The sequence below is a fragment of the Mustela lutreola genome, chromosome 10, assembly GCF_030435805.1.
Source record: "Mustela lutreola isolate mMusLut2 chromosome 10, mMusLut2.pri, whole genome shotgun sequence".
NCBI lineage: Eukaryota > Metazoa > Chordata > Mammalia > Carnivora > Mustelidae > Mustela > Mustela lutreola.
The window spans coordinates 50,906,396-50,925,924 of NC_081299.1; the positions used below are offsets into that span (position 1 = coordinate 50,906,396).

Consider the following 19,529-nt stretch of genomic DNA (forward strand, 5'->3'; position numbering starts at 1 on the left):
AGAAACTAAAAATCCTTAAATTAGGGCCCAACTTTTGTTTCTTATTTTCTTTGACATAAAAAATATTAAACTTTCATAGCATTACTATTTATGTTTGATTAGGGTTTTATTTAAGTAGGCACAATTTCAAGCAAGGCTTAGATTCTGCCTGTGACAATGTGTACTCAGGAGGTATTAAAAGGCAAATGTAAAATCACTTATAAAATTATTATTTTGGGGGCGCCTGGGTGGCTCAGTGGGTTAAAGCCTCCTCTCCCTCTCTTCCTGCCTCTCTGCCTACTTGTGATCTCTGTCCATCAAATAAATAAACAAAATCTTTTTTTTTTTTAAGACCCCATTTGTTTATTTGACAGAGAGAGATCACAAGTAGGCAGAGAGGCAGGCAGAGAGAGAGAAGGGGAAGCAAGCTCCTCGCCGAGCAGAGAGCTCAATGCGGGCCTCGATCCCAGGACCCTGGGATCACAACCTGAGCTGAAGGCAGAGGCTTTTAACCCACTGACCCACCCAGGCGCCCCCCAAAAAATCTTTTTTTAAAAAAAATTACTATTTTCATTACACTCCCCATGTTGGTACTCTCCTACAGCTCGTGAATAGGCTATTTATTTACTTTAAGTATATTCGGTAACATGTCAAACTAATGTAAGAAAAAAACTATCCAGATATTTCTACCCAGAGATGATATAATATAAACCAAGAATATGTGATCATTGCCTTTAATCTGCTAGTGTCACATGTAAGGAATTATATAAATTGTGCAGAAAAGTGTTAAGATTCTAATACAGTAACCAAAATGGAAGGAACTTCCTTCATATAGCCTGTCTTTGTATTAGTGTCCAGTTACTTTCACGCACTGGAAGGGGCAAGTTCAAAAAACCTTTCAAATTCCTTTCTCTAAAAAAACCCTCCTATATCAAAACAGGTTGAGCATATATTATATGCAATTTTGCACCTTGAAAACTCCCATATTATGACTTTTTCATTCAATATATTTATATAGTTTCTCAAACACGTAAGGCGTTTTACTAAATAAAGTACTATAAGGGATACAAATTAAAACCAAATATAGATCTTGCCCATAGACAGCAACAGAGAGAATTTGGCCCATCTCAACTTCCCACCGACTAGAAGGTGGATAAAACATCAGAGTTGATAGCTTTAAGCCAGAAAAGAAGACAGTAATTTAGTTAAGAGAAGTTTTGAAATATGCCCTTCATGACCAATGATCACAACACTAAATTTTCCTTTAAAAAAGAAGAAAATCCAAGTTTCTTCACTAGTTCTACATATACTTTTATAATTCTATAACATTTGATAATGGTAAGGGTAAGATTAAAATGAAAAGTAAGAAGTTTTTTTATTTTTCTTCTTTATTTCTTTATTCTTTTCTCTTTCCCTTTATTAGGGGAATTATTTATATATTTTTATTTACTTGGATTCTTTATTTCTCTTACAAAGAGAAATATTTATATGGTTCTGTATTAAACACTTTTTAAAATGGCATACACAGGCTAAACAGAAGACATAATTCCTTATATCTACACCAAAATTCAAAAGACCAAAATGCAGAAAACCTAAATTTTAGCAAAATTTCTCAACTCATGTCATCCTAACATGAGATTAGATAATATTCAGCAATAAAATATTACAGTATAGGCATAAATGCATTGATTGGTTCTAATTACCAACAAGTAAATAATAAATAATATTATGAGTATTTACTTTATACCAGATAGTGTTCTATGCTCTAAAAATTTTTCTTAAACTTCATATAATCCTATAAAGTAGGTATTTCCTTCACTTGACAGACATGAAAATGGAAGTACAGAAAAGCTAAATAATTTGACCAGGAGAGCCAGGATTCCAAGTCAGCCTCCCTCTCTCCAGAATCATACTCGAAACCACTATGGTATACTACCTGACTGTAGTTATTACATCCAAAAGCCCTTATTCCTAAATCATCAAAGGAAAAGGTCTCTACTACATGCTATGAGGAGGCATTTCTAAGCATAGAAATTTGGAAACAGTTCATTTTAGGAAGTTTTGCTTGATAACTTAAACTAAATTCATTATGTTAAAGCTTTTCATTTTGCAAAAAAGCTATTTATTTAAAGAAAATTTTTCAGGGCACCTGGGTGGCTCAGTGGATTAAGGCCTCTGCCTTTGGCTCAGGTCATGATCCCAGGGTTCTGGGATCAAGCCCCGCATCGGGCTCTCTGCTCAGCGGGAAGCCTGCCTCCCCCTCTCTCTCTGCCTGCCTCTCTGCCTACTTGTGATCTGTCAAATAAATAAAATAAAATAAAAAATTTTTCAGATAGGCCTGATTACACACACATGCACAGGTTCAAAATTTGTTTACATGTGATATAATAACATTTTGAGTACTTCCTATTTGCCAGACACTGTTTTAAGTGCTTTACATGTAACATTTCTTTTAATTCTCATAACCCTATTAAGTATGTATTATCCCCCACCTTACAGATGAAAAGACTGAGGTACACAGAAGTTAAATATCTTGTCCAAGGCCAGAGAGCTAGAGCTGACTGTTGGACATAGATGACAGTCTGATTTCAGAACCCACACTCTTTTAACAATTTTACTAAATTATTAATTTATCAAGATAAGGCATTTTAAAGGACTTATTATTTTCTCAAAAATATTCTCAATGAGCAATCAAGGAGGATAATCAGGGGCACCTGGAAGCTCATTCAATTAAGTGTTGGACTCCTGATTTCCACTCCGGTCATGATCTCGGGGTTATGAGATCCAGCCTTGTGTGAGGCTCTGGGCTGGGTGTGGAGCCTGCTTAAAATTCTCTTTCTCCCTCTCTCTCTGCCCCTCCCCATCAACTTGTGCATGTTCATGCACACTCTCTCTCTCTTAAAAAAAGGACAATCAGTTATAGTTTAACTGAAGCATTTAGTATTTTCCTTTTAACACTAAGTTAGAAGCACAGAAGAACATTTATTTTGAACATACTATGAATCTGTTGTTTTGTTAAATTTCCATTACCAAAATTGTTACCAAGGTCACAAAATTCAGAAAAACTTAACAGGTAAACTGTTCCAGACACTGGAGGTATATCATTGTGGCTGGACCTTTGCAGATCACCTATTCTATTGGTCTTTCAGTGGACACATGGAAAAGAGGTTAGAACATAAAGACTGTATATAATAGAGAAAGGGAGTGAAATGTGTTGCATAAGATTTTGTGATAATAAACAAATATGTTTAGGAAATATCATCTGAAGCAAAAAGACATACTAACAAGTACAGTGACAAATAATAAGGAATATATGTTAGCTTATACAGAGTATCATGGGAATGCAGCATTGAGAGCCATTAATGCCACTTGAAGAAGTGGTGGATAGTTTTACAGCAAAACCATTTCTGGGAACAGGTTGCTGTTCCAAGTAACTACAATTATTTGTTCCAAATAAATACAATTTGGGAAATGCATACTTAATTCATTAACTTTCCTTAACCTTAATGTGAATTTACCAATCAAAAGAGTTTGTCTAATTGTAAATCTCTTTTAAAAATCATGAGAAATTAAAATAAGCTTTTAAAAACAGGTAGCTCTCTCAACCCTGAAACTGGAGTTTATAATATTGCAAAATTAAATACATTAACAACTTAAAATGACCTAGTGAGTTCATTGCTCATTTCTGTGATTTCATTTACCACTGATCTAACTCAATGTAGAAGGTTACATTTGTACAAGTTTACACGACTTAATGATTAACTATACTCGCTTGCCAACCTTACTGTTCATGTGGCAAGTGGTGGTATATATAGAGCTTAGAAGTCTAGATTTGCTTACAGGAGAAAATTAGTTGAATAATTAGGATAAAAATGCACATAATTAAGCTCTTTCTTTTTATCATTCCTCTAGTTATTTCTTCCAAAATTGACCGGGATGATTCATCATATGATTCTGTATCTCCAGAGCCAAAATCAAGATTTGCTATGTTAGATGATGTAAAAATTTTAGCCAATGGCCTCCTTCAGTTAGGACATGGTCTTAAAGACTTTGTCCATAAAACTAAAGGCCAAATTAATGATATATTTCAAAAACTCAACATATTTGATCAGTCTTTTTATGACCTATCACTGCAAACCAACGAAATCAAAGAAGAAGAAAAGGAACTTAGAAGAACTACATCCAAACTGCAAGTCAAGAATGAAGAAGTGAAAAATATGTCACGTGAACTCAACTCAAAGCTTGAAAGCCTCCTAGAAGAAAAAATTCTACTTCAAAAAAAAGTGATATATTTGGAGAAGCAATTAACCAGTTTAATTAAAAATCAACCTGAAATTCAGGAACACCCAGAAGTAACTTCACTTAAAGTAAGTAGAAATCAAAGAAGGTTCGTAATTATGTTTTCAATGTGGATCTTTTTAAAAAAATATTTTAAAACATGCTACTTTACTGAATCATTGAAATACTGTATTTTTCTCAAGGAAAAAAAGCCTCTAGGAAATAAAATTTTTCATTATAATTTCAATTTGGTTTTTATGATTCTCTAACATTATATATAAAAAAACTAAACTTTACATTTCAGATGAAAATTACAAATCAATCAATAAAATTTAGAACACTAAAATTACAGTATTGGAGTTACTGGAGGAAAGTAAAAAGTTTAAGAAATATAATTTGAAACTATCCTCCCATGTTTAAAATGAATAAAAGTAAAAAAATAAAAATAAAATGGATAAATGTAATAAGTAAATGGTAAAAGATTAACTCCTATTAAAATACTGGGTTTTTAAAAAATAAAATAAAATACTGGGGTTTTTTTCCCCATTTAACTGAAGTACTTTGAAGTTCAGAAAATTAGGTTTTTAGAGATGGTACATTTTAAAACATAAAAACAAAAGGATTTGAAAGAAGCATAAAAGAGAAAAAGGTTGCCAATATTCAGTTATCTAATCCACTATTAGCTTTAAAAATTTAGATTGTAACAGTATAAAAATTTTTTTAATCTAATTTAACAAAAAAGAAAGAAAGAACACAGAAAGTTCTAACCACCCTACAATCTCTGTCCAGACTTTTGTAGAACAGCAAGATAATAGCATCAAAGACCTTCTACAGACAGTGGAGGAACAATATAGACAATTAAACCAACAGCACAGTCAAATAAAAGAAATAGAAAACCAGGTAAGTCAGTATTTTAATGGTATGTCCACTCTTTTACATAAAATCTCAGTTTATGAAAACATCAGACCTTAAATTTATTTTTAAAACTTATAGCTGGATAATGAGTAAACAGGTCACATCAGCATGACTGCTAAAATCTATAGACTCTGAAGGTAAGAAACTACCTGGGTTTGAATTTTGGCTCTAAAACTTTTGCATGACCTTAAATAAATTACTTAAATGTTCTGTCTCTCAGTTTCCTCACTTATTCTATCAGAAAAATAACAGAACCTATCTTATAAGAGTGTTACAAGGAAAAAAAAAGAATTCGTGTAAAGTATGTCTTCAACATATTCTATCAAAAGTCAAAATTAATCAAAATTAGCTCAGTTGGTTAAGCATCTGACTCTGCCTCAGGTTGTGATCTCAGGGTCGGGCTCCCTTGGCCCCTCCCCCCGCTCAAGCACACTATCTTTCTTTCTCCCTCAAACAAATCATTTAAAAAAAAACTTTTTTAAAAAAGTCAAAATTAGATCACATCTCTCTTGGTTCAAAACCATGAATGGCTTCCCATCTCACTTTCAGTAGCCCATAAGACCCCAGATGACTCTTATCTCTAACTTCATCTCCCCAACTCTAGTCATACTGGGGTAACTCTTCCCAGTTACTCAAACACATCAAACATGCTGCTGTCTCGGGCCCTTTGCCCTTGTTCCCTTTATCATCTAGGGGAAGAATGCTCTTCTCCCTGGGATCTGCATGGCCTATTCGGTCTCTGTCAAGTATAAAATTATCAGTGAAGTCCTACTAGGTCACTTAATCAAAAATTACAATTCCCAAACCCATCCTTAAATCCTGTTACTCCTTCATTCTTTTTATTTTTTCCTTTACACTTATCTCTATTTCACATAATATATATATTTTAGTTATTTATTTTGTCTGTTCCCTCATCAGAATGTAAACTCCCTTGAGAACAGGGATTTTCTTCAGTTTTTTCATTGCTGTTGTCCTGGAATACAGAATACTGTCTGAGACATAGTAGGAATTGAATAAATATATGTTGAATTAATAAAGTTAATATCATATTCAACACAAAAAAATCGATAAAAGCTTGCTATTATTAGTAATATTAGAAGCTGTGTGCCTCATAAATAAGGTTCAATATCCAATACTATAATTAATCTATAATGTAAGCTGCTGTCTAGGTGAGGGAGAGACCTATTTAGAATAAAGCTATGTAAAAATCTAAACATTTCAAAAATATTAATTATTACTACTATTAAAACAGGCATCCCAGAGGGTACAAAAATAATACAAATTTGGAGAAACCTAAAAAAAAGGTGTCAAGAATTATAAAACAATTTCCACTAAACAAACATATTGTTATATGTTTCAGAAATTTTTAAACTCGTAATTTCAGGTTATTTTGCTAATTGTAAATCATAGTTTAGTAGGTTATTTTATTATTTTTGCTAATTAACCAAAACGGGTTTTTGCCAGTTAGTTTTGATTTCTATAACGTCCTCATTATGTTATTTTTCCAAATTCTTTTTTCTTGTATCCTTTTTTGGTTTTGTTTACAGATTTTATTTATCTGAGAGAGAGACAGGGAGAGACCACCAGCAGGGGGAACGGCAGGGAGAGGAAGGGAGAGGCAGGCTTCCCTGCTGATCTTAGGACCCTGGGATCATGACCTGAGCCAAAGGCAGACAGTAAACGACTGAGCCACCTAGGCACCCCCTCTTTTATCATTTATTATGGATAAATGAGCCTACTCACAAAACAAAATGTCACTATTATCAAATGATATACATCCTCTCTAATAATAAAATGTATGAAGAATTTAAAACAATGCGTATCTGAGTGAGAAGCCGCCTCAGATCACCTGATCCAGATTCCTCAAATTTCAAATAAGATCCAAAACTCTGTAAGTTAAGTGCATTTAACATCACACAGTTACCTAGGAGAAAAAGCTAATATCCAACAAATGAACTCTGCAACAGTTCCTTATGAGTAAGGTCATAGGAAATGCCAACATCAAAAAACACTAGTAAGGTATTACGTAATCTGTTTTTCTCAGGCAATCGATAAGAAAAGCTATTAGTCAATAAACTGCAAATCCCGCACATTTTGCATAAAAATAAAGTGTTATTGCTAAACTTGCAATGAAATAATGAATGTACTTAAAGTAAGCAAATATGCCTGCCAATTTTTTACTTCTACAGATATGTTTACATTTCAAAAAACTATTAAGACAGCAGCCTTGTTCAAATTATATGCTGGTCTTTAAGGCAGATCTGAGACTCACTCAATAAGGCCTACAACTGACAATTATTAAGCTTAAAATCTGCCTGTTACTGAACAGAACACATACTGTATTCATAAATGAACAGAACATATTAAAAAATGCTAATAAGCAAAGTCTTTACCTTTGGTGTTGCTGTTTTTTGACCAATTTCTGGTTTGTGCTTTGCTATCTTTCTTTTTCTAGTTTTCTGAACTCATTAAGTAACGTGCCTCATTAAATATTTTGAGGTCATGTATACAATCTGTATGTCACCTCTGATCCGTTTTTAATCAAAAGCAAGAACATATTATGAGCTTAAAGATGTATACAAGCTGTACTTTTAATATCCTTCCTCGGATTTCCCTAACTGTATACTCAGTACCATTTTTAAAAGATTTATTCTTTCATCAGCTGAGAAGAACTAGTATTCAAGAATCCACAGAAAATTCTCTTTCTTCTAAACCAAGAGCACCAAGAACTACCCCCTTTCTTCACTTTAATGAAACACAAAATGTAGAACACAATGGTAAGTTAATTTGTTGGGGTTCTTTCTTGAAGGTATATTTTCAACAAATTTTTCTCCTATCTTAGACATTCTTGTCAAAAATTGCTATTCACAGACCTGTACCCCTGGGGATAAAAATATATGTTTATAAAAAATAAAAAATTAATTTAAAAAAATTGCTATTCTCAGGGCCTCTTCTCAAACTAAAATAGAGTAAAGTGACAAATCTACCAAATACGATGTGTCAACCTAAACTGGATCCTGGCAGATTTTGGCTTTTTTTTTTTTAATCCTACAAAACACATTCTTAAGACTATCAGTAAAATATAGATGTAGACTTTATATTAGATAATATGATATTATTTTAAATTTTCTTAGATGTAATAATGGTATTATAGTTATGGGTGAAAATAAACTCCTGTTTAAGAGATATAAGCTGGCATCAAAAGAAATGAAATCTTGCCATTTGCGACGACATGGATGGAACTAGAGGGTATTATGCTTAGCGAAATAAGTCAATCAGAGAAAGAAAATTATCATATGCTCTCCCTGATATGAGGAAGTTGAGAGGCAACATGGGGAGTTTGGGGGGTAGGAAAGGAATAAATGAAACAAGATGGGATCAGGAGGGAGACAAACCATAAGAGACTCTTAATCCAACAAAACAAACTGAGGGTTGCCGGGGAGGGGGTAGGGAGAGGATGGTGGGGTTGTGGACATTGGGAATGGTATGTGCTATGGTGAGTGCTGTGAAGTGTGTAAACCTGGCGATTCACAGGCCTGTACCCCTGGGACTAATAATACATTATATGTTAATTTTAAAAAATTTTTTTAAAAGAGATACAAAAAAAAAAAGATACAAGCTGAAATATTCAAGGGGTTAAGGTCATGATGTCTGCAAATGACTTTCGAATAGCATGGCAAAATACATATTTGTATACATGTATATTTATGAAGCAAAAATGGCAAAAGATTAACAATTACTAAATACATATGGAACAACTATGAAATTCTCTCTAACGTTTCTATTTCCCTGTTGAAAATTTTCACTAAAAAAAACAAACAAACAAAAAACCCACAGAGATGAAAGAACAAAGTCTCCATTCCCAACCAAACATTAACAAAATAATACTTTCAAAACACATTCACTTTTATGTAATTCTCTCACACACACAAAAGGTCTCTGTAAGTTTCCTTCATGTATGTTTTATGTTTACTCTTTCCACATACGCCTGTGGATTAAGTGCTATGAACACCAAGCCCTATAATAATGTCTCATATGTGGCATTATATTTATATTCTTCGTATATCTAGCAAAAATACATATCTAAAATTCTCATTTTGTCACTTTTCCTAAAAAGAAATCAGTTTAATAGTAACTATTTTAATATTGTTTGCATAACATGCCATCTAATAAATCTGCTTCAGTTATCAAGTACTTTCTTGGTAATACAGTACTGAAAAAGGCTAAGGGCTACATTCACCACAATTCCATAAAATGTCAAGTAAAACACTCAAGTTCTAAAGATAGCATTCTTAGGACTATATCTTATGTAATAATACTTTCTTGATTCTAGACATTCCTGCTAATTGTACCACCGTTTATAATAGAGGCGAACATACAAGTGGCATCTATCCCATTAGACCCAGCAACTATCAAGTTTTTAATGTCTACTGTGATGTTAAATCAGGTAAAACCAGCCTGAAGAGAAAATGGACTGTAATTATCTCCTGTTATTCACTATCTATTAGTAAGACTAATCTTATTATCTTTGTTCTGAATATATGTAAATGAAATGTAAGTAACATAGGCAACTGCACAGCTCTGCTATTTATATTTGCCTTATTTTTGTTTTTACTAATGCACTTATTCAATATTCTCCATATTTTTCCATAAAGTAATCTGAAATTCGTATTGTTGGCAAGTTTATTAAGACAGACTCATTAGCTGCCCTTTACTTAGCTTTTTGGGACCATAATAAATAATAAAATGCTAGTACCATAATGATATTAATGACTACATTACATAGCCACTAATTAAAATCAAAACAAGGGGCACCTGGGTGCCGGAGTCAGTTAAGTGCCTGCTTTTGTCTTGGGTCATGACCCTGGGATCCAGGGATCAAGCCCCATTGTCAGCTCCCTGCTCAGCAAGGAGTCTGCTGCTTCCTCTCCTCCTTGCTCATGCTATCTCTGTCACTCTCTGTCCCTCTCTCTCAAATAAATAAACAAAATATTTAAAATCAAATCAAATTAAGCCAAGAAAACAGTATTCTGGGGCACCTGGGTGGTTCAGCAGGTTAAGCATCTGCCTTTGGCTCAGGTCATGATCCCAGAGTCCTGGGGGTGAGCTTCATGTTGGGCTCCCAAGACAGCAAGGAGTCTGCTTCTCTCTCTCTCTCTCTCCCTCTCCATCTGATCCATCCCCACTTGTGCTCTCTCTCTCTCCTCCTCTTAAATAAATAAAAACTTTAAACAATTTTTTTAGGGACGCCTGGGTGGCTCAGTTGGTTGGACGACTGCCTTCGGCTCAGGTCATGATCCCGGAGTCCTGGGATCGACTCCCACATCAGGCTCCCAGCTCCATGGGGAGTCTGCTTCGCTCTCTGACCTTCTCCTCGCTCATGCTCTCTCTCACTGTCTCTCTCTCAAATAAATAAATAAAATCTTTAAAAAAAATTTTTTTTTAATTTTTTAAAAGATTTTATTTATTTGACACAGAGTGAGAGATCACAAGTAGGCAGAGGGGGAGGGGGAAGCTCCCTGCTGAGCAGAGAGCCAGATGCGGGCCTCGATCCCAAGACCCTGGGATCATGACCTGAGCTGAAGGCAGAGGCTTAACCCACTGAGCCACCCTGGCGCCCAATAAAAAGAAAGAAAACAGTACTTTGTTATATCTTTTAGCATCAATCTACTTAAAATACACAATTTTGATCATTATATTCAGATAGGTCATGGACATTAATTCAACACCGAACAGATGGATCACAAAACTTCAATGAAACTTGGGAAAACTACAGATATGGTTTTGGGAGACTTAATGGTAAGGTGACTTCATTCATTATTCATTCACTCAATTGTTACTTAAAAATATTTACTAGGAATCTATTTTGAATTGGGCATTAGGAATGCAACAATGAATGAACACTAGGCCCAGCCTTCTTAGAATTTATTAACTAATAATTACATATCTGTTAGTAATTTACACTTATTACAAGCATCTACTTGAATTATACTTATCACAATTTCATATCCATTCTTAAGTATATGCATCACAATTTGATGACTTCTAATTGTCATAATTACAATTATTAAAGACAATTATGATAAAATGCTGTGTGCTCTGATAAGTGGTAAATGTTACGAATGAGCTATCAAGAAAACCAACTTTACCACTGGGTCACTCTACATTCTTTTTTAACATTTTTAATACTATTTGGAGGTGGAAGGAACAAGTAAACTGTCAGATGTATAGTACTAAATGTTTAAATCTCAATTGTTTAAATATTATAAATGTATACTATAGAAATGTGATTTAAAATAAATGAATTAACTCAGTGCAACTACTACATTTTCATCACAAAATAAAATAAGCAAAACAAAAATAAATAACAGGTTTAAAATTCAAAGGCATATTAAAAATTTCATAATATAAGTACTCATTTATAAACTGGAAAACATCCATTATTATACCAAATTTTTTTTATTAAACACTCTACTTGATCATTTAAAAAATTTCATATTCAAACTACTAGTTAGTTCCCTTACTAAAAGGTATATTCAGTGATATAGTCTGTAGACCCAAATCTTCCAAGAGTTAGTGTAACTTAAGAGTGTTAAGTCCAGAATACTCATTTATTTCTGTAAGAAAATAAGCCATTTGTACTTGAAATCCCTAAAACTGTCCTCTAATTCAACAGCAATAAAAGTTTGACTTTTTTCCTTAAACACTCTTATAGAAAGGACTGTGATAATTAAAAAGAGATCTTTGTATTTATGTTGTTTTTAATTCCAAATAAAAATACTTTATAAAATTAAAAAGAGAATTATGTTTTTAACTCAAAATGTCTAAAAAATTTTATTCCTTATTTTCCTACAAAGAAGACATATATCAAACAAATATCAAAGGCCAAGACTATATTTGAGGAAAATGACACTATTATCATCCAAGTAACACTGGGTATAACAGTAGAGATATTTAACAAAATTTCCAATAGTACATGGGTATTAACAAATTCCTTATGGTAAAGCCAGTATATCTAAGAAAGAACCTAGAAATGAGATAATATTTTATCAATGACCACATCTAAAATGCTTAATATGTTTCACCCATGAAATATGTCTCATAAAATTCATTTTAAAAATACTAATCTTACTTGAGGCAGGCTTATTAATATTTTTAGCATTTTTTGTGTATTTCACTATCTTCAATATTGTTTTTAAAGAAATATTTTAAGAGACTCTAAAATAACCAAGGGATTCTAGGCTGAAACAATTCACTGACTTACACCAATAAAAAAACACTATCAAAAAAAAAAACCCACAATAAAAAAAAAATTATTGGTACCCAATATGCAGTTAACAACCCACAGATTTTTACTTTCTTTTCAGGAGAATTTTGGTTGGGTCTAGAGAAGATATACTCCATAGTAAGGCAATCTAATTACATTTTACGAATTGAACTAGAAGACTGGAACGACAACAAGCATTATATCGAATATTCCTTTAACTTGGGAAATCATGAAACCAATTATACGTTACACCTAGTTGAAATTAGTGGCAATGTGCCCAGTGCACTCCCGGAACACAAAGACTTGGTGTTTTCTACTTGGGATCACATGGCAAAAGAGCATGTCAACTGTCCAGAAAGTTATTCAGGTATCATTTTCCTAATATCAATATTTCATTTTCATATCTAGAAAATATCTTCCCAAAGTATTAGCTAACATCTACAATGTCAACTCTTTTAAAACTGAATCCCAAATAAACATTTTCTCTACAGGTAAAAATTTCTTAATATAACTATTACTTTGATTTAGTTCAATTAGATATTTTACTTATTACATTTCTCAGGTATTTTATTTTGGGTGTATACATAAGACTTGTACAGATTATTTTAAAGTGGAATACATGTATTATCCATACGATACTGTCATATTTGTAAGAAGTGAGATGTACTCATGGGGAAATGTAGTAACAGCAACTATGTGAGTTTGTATTCATGAAATGCCCTATCTATCTTCTTTAGGAGGCTGGTGGTGGCACAATGTTTGTGGGGAAAACAACCTAAATGGTAAATATAACAAGCCAAGAGCAAAAACTAAGCCAGAGAGGAGAAGAGGACTATGTTGGAAGTCTCAAAATGGAAGGCTATACTCTGTCAAATCAACTAAAATGTTGATCCATCCAAAAGATTCAGAAAGTTCTGAATGAACGGAAACAAATTAAAAAGCCAACAAATTAAACATTAAATTCATCTGAAGTTACTGTGGTTTACTAATCTGGTATTAAAATCCCTAACAGAAGGCTTCAGAAATAGATTCTTTTTTAAAGTCACTATCAACTTAAAAGTAAACATACTGTCAAATCACTTCAAAGAATACCATTTATCTTTCCCAGTCAAAATTCTTATGATATCATTTATTCATATATTCTGTGATGTGAGAATCAATTTTATGTAGTCACAATCTAAATTTTACCCAACGGGTGAATTTTTAAATCATTTTTTAAATGAAAAATTTACTAGGACTTTTATTTTAAGAGTCATTATGTAGGCTAATTGCTCAGTTTAAACTTGCTCCATTTAAAAAATTAATTTTCTTGCTAAAATTCTGTACTTGAGTAAACATCAAAGACTGATGATTATTCATTATTCCTAAATGCTGTAATATTATTAATTTCAAGATTAAAATTTGGTTAGTTCAGAGTACATGTGAAAATCTATAATACTAATTTTAAAACTGATGCTTCATTTTGCTACCAAATAATATGAAATAAATGTTTGATATGCTTTATTTATGAAGTCAAATGAAGCAAGATAAAATACTGTATTAAAAGAGGTTAACTGTTGGGGCACCTGGGTGGCTCAGTCCTTAAGCGTCGGCCTTCAGCTCGGGTCATGATCCCAGGGTCCTGGGATCAAGTCCTGCATTGGGCTCCCTGCTCAGGGGGAAGCCTGCTTCTTCCTCTCTCACTCTCCCTGCTTGTGTTCCCTCTCTTGCTGTGTCTCTCTCTGTCAAATAATAAGTAACATCTTAAAAAAAAAATTTAAGAATAAAAAATTACATGAAATAAAATAGGTTAACTGTCTTAAACAAATGCAGTAGATCATGATAACTAGGTCATACTGACCTTAATATCAGGCATCACTGAAACTTAACATATTTGTTAACTTATCTATATACTGTATACATTTTATGTACTTTAAACCTTAACAATGTGAAAAACATTTTAAAGGGCTCTTGTCAGAATATCATGAGAATGAATGTATCTGTGGACTCAAGTTTAATAATTTATACCCCCTTGGACATGGCATGAATCTAATACTTATGTGTAGGTTGTCAAATAGAAGTAAAAATCATAACAAGTTATTGAATGTTTAAATAGCCTGAAAGATACATTCCCAAATTCAATAAAGACTCAGTACTTTAAAATATAGAAATTTAAATTCTTGTAGTTTTTTAGTGACATATAATGATTCCATCATTTCCAATGTAAAAAATTTGAATTCTAATCCTCAAGGATCACTTTTGATCATGATATCACTTGTCAGTATTTTTTATTTTTTATTTATTTATTTTTAAAGATTTTATTTATTTATTTGTAAGAGAGAGAGAGTGAGAGCGAGCACAGGCAGACAGAGTGGAAGGCAGAGTCAGAGGGAGAAGCAGGCTCCCTGCCGAGCAAGGAGCCCAATGTGGGACTCGATCCCAGGACACTGGGATCATGACCTGAGCCGAAGGCAGCTGCTTAACCAACTGAGCCACCCAGGCATCCCTTTTTAAATAAGGTTTTTAAAGAAACTACCAAACAGAAATAAAATTTTGAATTAAATCTAGTTTTAAGGAATATAGTACCCCAAGTTATATACTGACTCACCTTAGTCAAAAAATATTCAGCATTATGTATTTTAAATTACTCAGTATATCGTGTTTTTTGTTTTTTGTTTTGTTTTAAAGATTTTATTTATTTGACAGAGACAGACACAGTGAGAGAGGGAACACAAGCAGAGAGAGGGGGAGAAGCAGGCTTCCCGCCGAGCAGAGACTCTGACGCGGGGCTAGACCCCAGGACCCTGAGATCATGACCTGAGCTGAAGGCAGATGCTTAACGACTGAGCCACCCAGGCGCCCGAGTATGTCATGTTTTTTACATGACATGTAAATATGTATGATCTATGTGGATCCTATATAAATATTTTGTTCTAATAAACTACAAAAGAATAAGCTTTAGCATTTTAAAACCATAGCCAAACTGTCAAAATTGACTTTTTAGAGCCAGAATACCACAATGACTTTTTTCCCAAAAACAGTGGAAGCTTTCAAATACAAAATAATGCATTCTTTAATATGCCAATTGCTTATTCTGTTTGTTCTCCAATTTTTTAGACTTCTTACACAACATCTTTCGTTTTGTTCCTTTTAGGAGTACTAAGTGAGGTTTTTCTGTATAAAATATGCTCAGATTGAGAGATAAATCTGCTAGAGAAAGGATTTTTTTTATGATTCATAAATTGTGTCCTTCTGTCCTCACTCCTTTGCCAAGTATTTTAATTATACCATTAACTCACAATTGTCTAATCTAATGGCCTTTCCTCAGTCCACATTCACTTGGATCTCTCTGCTAACTTACTCATGAACAACACTCTTTCTTCAAACATGACCCTCATTTTGCTTCCACATATGACTACACTCTCCAAGGATTATCCCTAACCTGAATCCAGTTTTTATACCCCAGTTCCCTCCTAGTATGTGATATATTTAGACCAATGCACAGTCTTCAAAAATCTCTTCCACTCTTATCCTCAGAAATTCTATCTACTCTCACAGACTCATCTATGTTCCATGAGTCAAGTTCCCAAATTTATGTATTATTTCCAGATTTCTCTTCAGTTCCCCCTTCTTACATTGCTTACTACCACTCCTCCTTTTGATATCCTACAGTCTTCTCAAACTCAATCTATCAAATAAATTAATCAAATCCCTACCACCTCCGCTGGGCCTGCCCCCCCCCTTTCTACACCATCACACTCCCCCTTACCTCTGTATATTCGTTAATGGCACCACCACGCTTCCAATCATCCAAGCTTAAAATCTGGAAGACATCTCAGCCTTTTTACTTAACTTTGTGAATCACTGCTCCTGTATCATAAGCCACTAAACTGAATACAATCTTCTTTTGAAAAGACTGTTAATATAATATGACTTCTTCCCTACCAAAGCCTGCTTTTAACCTGAATTTTAAACTATCTGAACAGTCTCCTGCCTTGTCTCCTAAGTTTGTCTATCTTCCTTCAATTTTCCTAAAACAAATTTATAATGGTACATACTACTTTGACCTGTGTCGTTCAAACGTGTCTATTAAAAGAGTATAGCAGCTTGAGAATACTGAAAATGTATCTTTACAATTCTAGAAATACAGGATAAAATGGCTTTACATAAGCCTGTACTTCTTTTAGGATCTTATTAGGATTCTACCATAAATCTTACAATTTATCTTAAAATTGCATGTGAATTGTATTTTCTACTCTATAAATCTTATATAAAAATAGTTATTTCTTCCCCATATCTTCTAAAAAGTGATATTCCTGGAAGATGTGTTATATTTATCCTGTGGATCTGCATAACCCTACACAGCAAGAATGTATACCCCAATGTGGAGGGCAGAAGCCTACAGAACAACATCCACATCTCTTACAGATATTCAAGAGTCTGTATAATCTGATCCCAAATTCCTTGTACCATTTTTTGCCCAACACAAACCCTTAGCCCTTATCAAAATTATCTACTTTTAAACATCCCCTTATACTCTCCTAATGCTCTTCCATTTGTCTAGAATGCCTCTATACACCTTCCTACTTGGCTAGGTCCTATTCATACCTGAAAATGATCTCACTTCCTCTAGGAATATCCTTGTAAATGGGGCTCCTCCCTCTGATACCATGCAGCAGTACTGCCTGTACCACTCAATGGGCACTTAGCAAATGAAGGAAAGACAGAAAAATACATACGGCAAACCATAACAGAAAATTTTAAAAACTGTAATAAAAATTCCAAGAGCATCAAAAAGATAAGTCTATCTACTTGATTTGAGTAAATTACTGCCAAATTTCTATACCAAGAGTTCAATCTGAAACTGTGAATTTTACTGAGAACAAGTATACACATTTCTCATTTTGGGGTTACCTATTTTTGTATAATCTGTTTATTCTCTGTCATTCTATAATCAGTATGTTCTCATGCTTATATCTTTTCTTCCTAACAGCATAACTTATGGAGATCAATTATCTCGTTCATTAATCAAAAAAATGTGCACTAACCAGTATTTACTGAGTTCCTACTATCTGCCTCCTTTATAAAAGCTATTCCAAATATGTACTTTTACATATTTTCACCTTCTGTTACAAGATAATCAAATTCCCTTGTGATTTTTCCCATCACTAACAACCACAGCGCTGCATTTCTGTATGTACTACTAAGTGATGTTCCAACACAGTAGTTTTAAAAATTAAAAACAAAATGACCAAAAGGTTGGTCCTGTTATCAAAGTCCAGAGTGTTCTCATGGCAAATCAACTAGGACAAAATTACTCAACTGATGTGAAATGTTGAGTTCAAGGTCATGAAAGTACAACTAACAATATCCCGTAGTGTGCTTTTATAAAATCAAGTTTCAATGACATTTTAGAAAATATAAAATCAAGGATGCCATCTCAAACAGAAAAACTGTTTTTCTAAATTTATTTATTTAACCCCGGGAACGATCATACATCTAACAAGATGATTAAGTTTATCTAAAAGAGCGATTATCTACAACCTTAAAGAGGTAAGGCTGTAACTATTTAATCATCAAATGAGCAACTAAGCCTCCGTCTCCACATCCCATATATGGGGACAATGATAATCTTGCCAAACTTACTTCATAGGGTTGTTGTAATCTTCAAGTAAGACAGGGTATTTGAATGGCTTTATGAAGTATAAAATTCTGAACAAATGTATACACTTGTAAATATTTGATCTTGGTTATCACTCTACATTGCTTTAAGTAAGTAACGTGCACAAATTTTTCCTAACTGAAAATACTCTAATTCTCAGGATAGTTGAACAAAACTGCTCTCTCATATTCTGCTACCATTCCTTCCATCAGGGTCTGAGATAATACTCCTCACACTGAAATACAAGCCCCTAACTAAAAACTCATGGGTGGCTACGTTAAAATGTCAGGAAACAGAGTTCTCAACTCAAAAGCTTTTGTAATTAAAATAAAACTAGGATCAATTAAGATAGAATAAAAGCCCCGGTAATGTATCTAGGGCAAAACCTGAACAGCAGAGTATGCAGCAACAGCTTGAGACATCCAAGAAAACTAAAAACAAATACAAAAACTTACACTCTTTAAAGCAGGGGACCATAAACTTGAATGGGAAGAAAAATACTCCTTAATTTTTACTGAAATTTGTACTTCCTTAAATTCTGAATATAGGAAACTAACCATACCAGTATTAGCAATACAGGAGAATTTGTCATTAACAGAAATCATATACATTTTTGTATCACAGCTATTATAGATATCTCAGAATATTTTTCACATGCTTATTACTACTTAGAAAATATGGTAGCTTTTAGTCCCGTGGCTAGATATTTTTTAATTCATTAATAAAGAAACATGCACCAGAACTTTACTATCTTGATAATTATAATTCAACATAACATAGGATAACATTGTTATCCTATGTATTTTATTTTATGTATTTAAAAACATTATTCCAGGGGCATCTGAGAGGCTCAGTAGGTTAAGCCTCTGCCTTCGGCTCAGGTCATGATCTCAGGGTCCTGGGATCAAGTCCCACATCGGGATCTCTGCTCGGCAAGGAGCCTGCTTCCTCCTCTCTCTCTCTTTGCTTGCCTCTCTGCCTACTTGTGATCTCTCTCTGTCAAATAAATAAAATCTTAAAAAAAAAAATTAAATTATTCCAAAAAAGAGAATCACAGGATTCACAAAACTGCAAGGGTACCATGACAAAAAAACTTTAAGAACCCAACTCCAAAGCAAGATCTACCATAATATGACCTAGTTCAAGAATCATGAATTACATGGGTTATATATAAACAGTATACATTTACTTTTGACTGGCCAATCTGTTTCCAGAAACAGAAGTTTAGGGAAAAAATTCAATCAGTATATGTAATAAGCTTATTAAACCACTCAACAGAAAAACATACTAAAGGATTGACAGGTGAAATGATACAATGACTAGGCTTTGTTTTAAAATATTACAGGAAAAAAGGGAACTGGTAATAGATAAAACAATAGAGAGGAGTGTCTGGCTGGCTCAGTCAGTGGAACAGGCAGCTCTTGATTTCATGGTTGTGAGTTCAAGACC

The 19,529-nt window shown here is 33.5% G+C and overlaps 2 protein-coding genes across 11 annotated transcripts in view; one reads left to right on the forward strand and one right to left on the reverse strand.

Moving 5' to 3' along the window:
* The window catches only part of DOCK7 (dedicator of cytokinesis 7), a 218,452-nt gene that overhangs the window by 113,670 nt on the left and 85,253 nt on the right, over positions 1-19,529 (reverse strand). The window lies entirely within an intron of this gene.
* Positions 3,800-13,857, forward strand: ANGPTL3 (angiopoietin like 3). Its single transcript, XM_059137873.1, has 7 exons — positions 3,800-4,346; positions 5,047-5,157; positions 7,835-7,949; positions 9,506-9,619; positions 10,876-10,971; positions 12,540-12,806; positions 13,177-13,857. The coding sequence occupies exons 1-7, from the start codon at positions 3,852-3,854 to the stop codon at positions 13,359-13,361; spliced, it is 1,383 nt and encodes a 460-aa protein (XP_058993856.1). The 5' UTR covers positions 3,800-3,851; the 3' UTR covers positions 13,362-13,857.

What these genes read in the sequence shown, in the direction of transcription:
- ANGPTL3 (XM_059137873.1), top strand. Translation starts at nt 3,852, where the DNA reads ATGCACATAATTAAGCTCTTTCTTTTTATCATTCCTCTAGTTATTTCT. An exon ending in CAGAAGTAACTTCACTTAAA is followed by an intron (nt 4,347 to 5,046) that starts GTAAGTAGAAAT and finishes ATCTCTGTCCAG; the next exon opens with ACTTTTGTAGAACAGCAAGA. An exon ending in TGGTTTTGGGAGACTTAATG is followed by an intron (nt 10,972 to 12,539) that starts GTAAGGTGACTT and finishes CTTTCTTTTCAG; the next exon opens with GAGAATTTTGGTTGGGTCTA.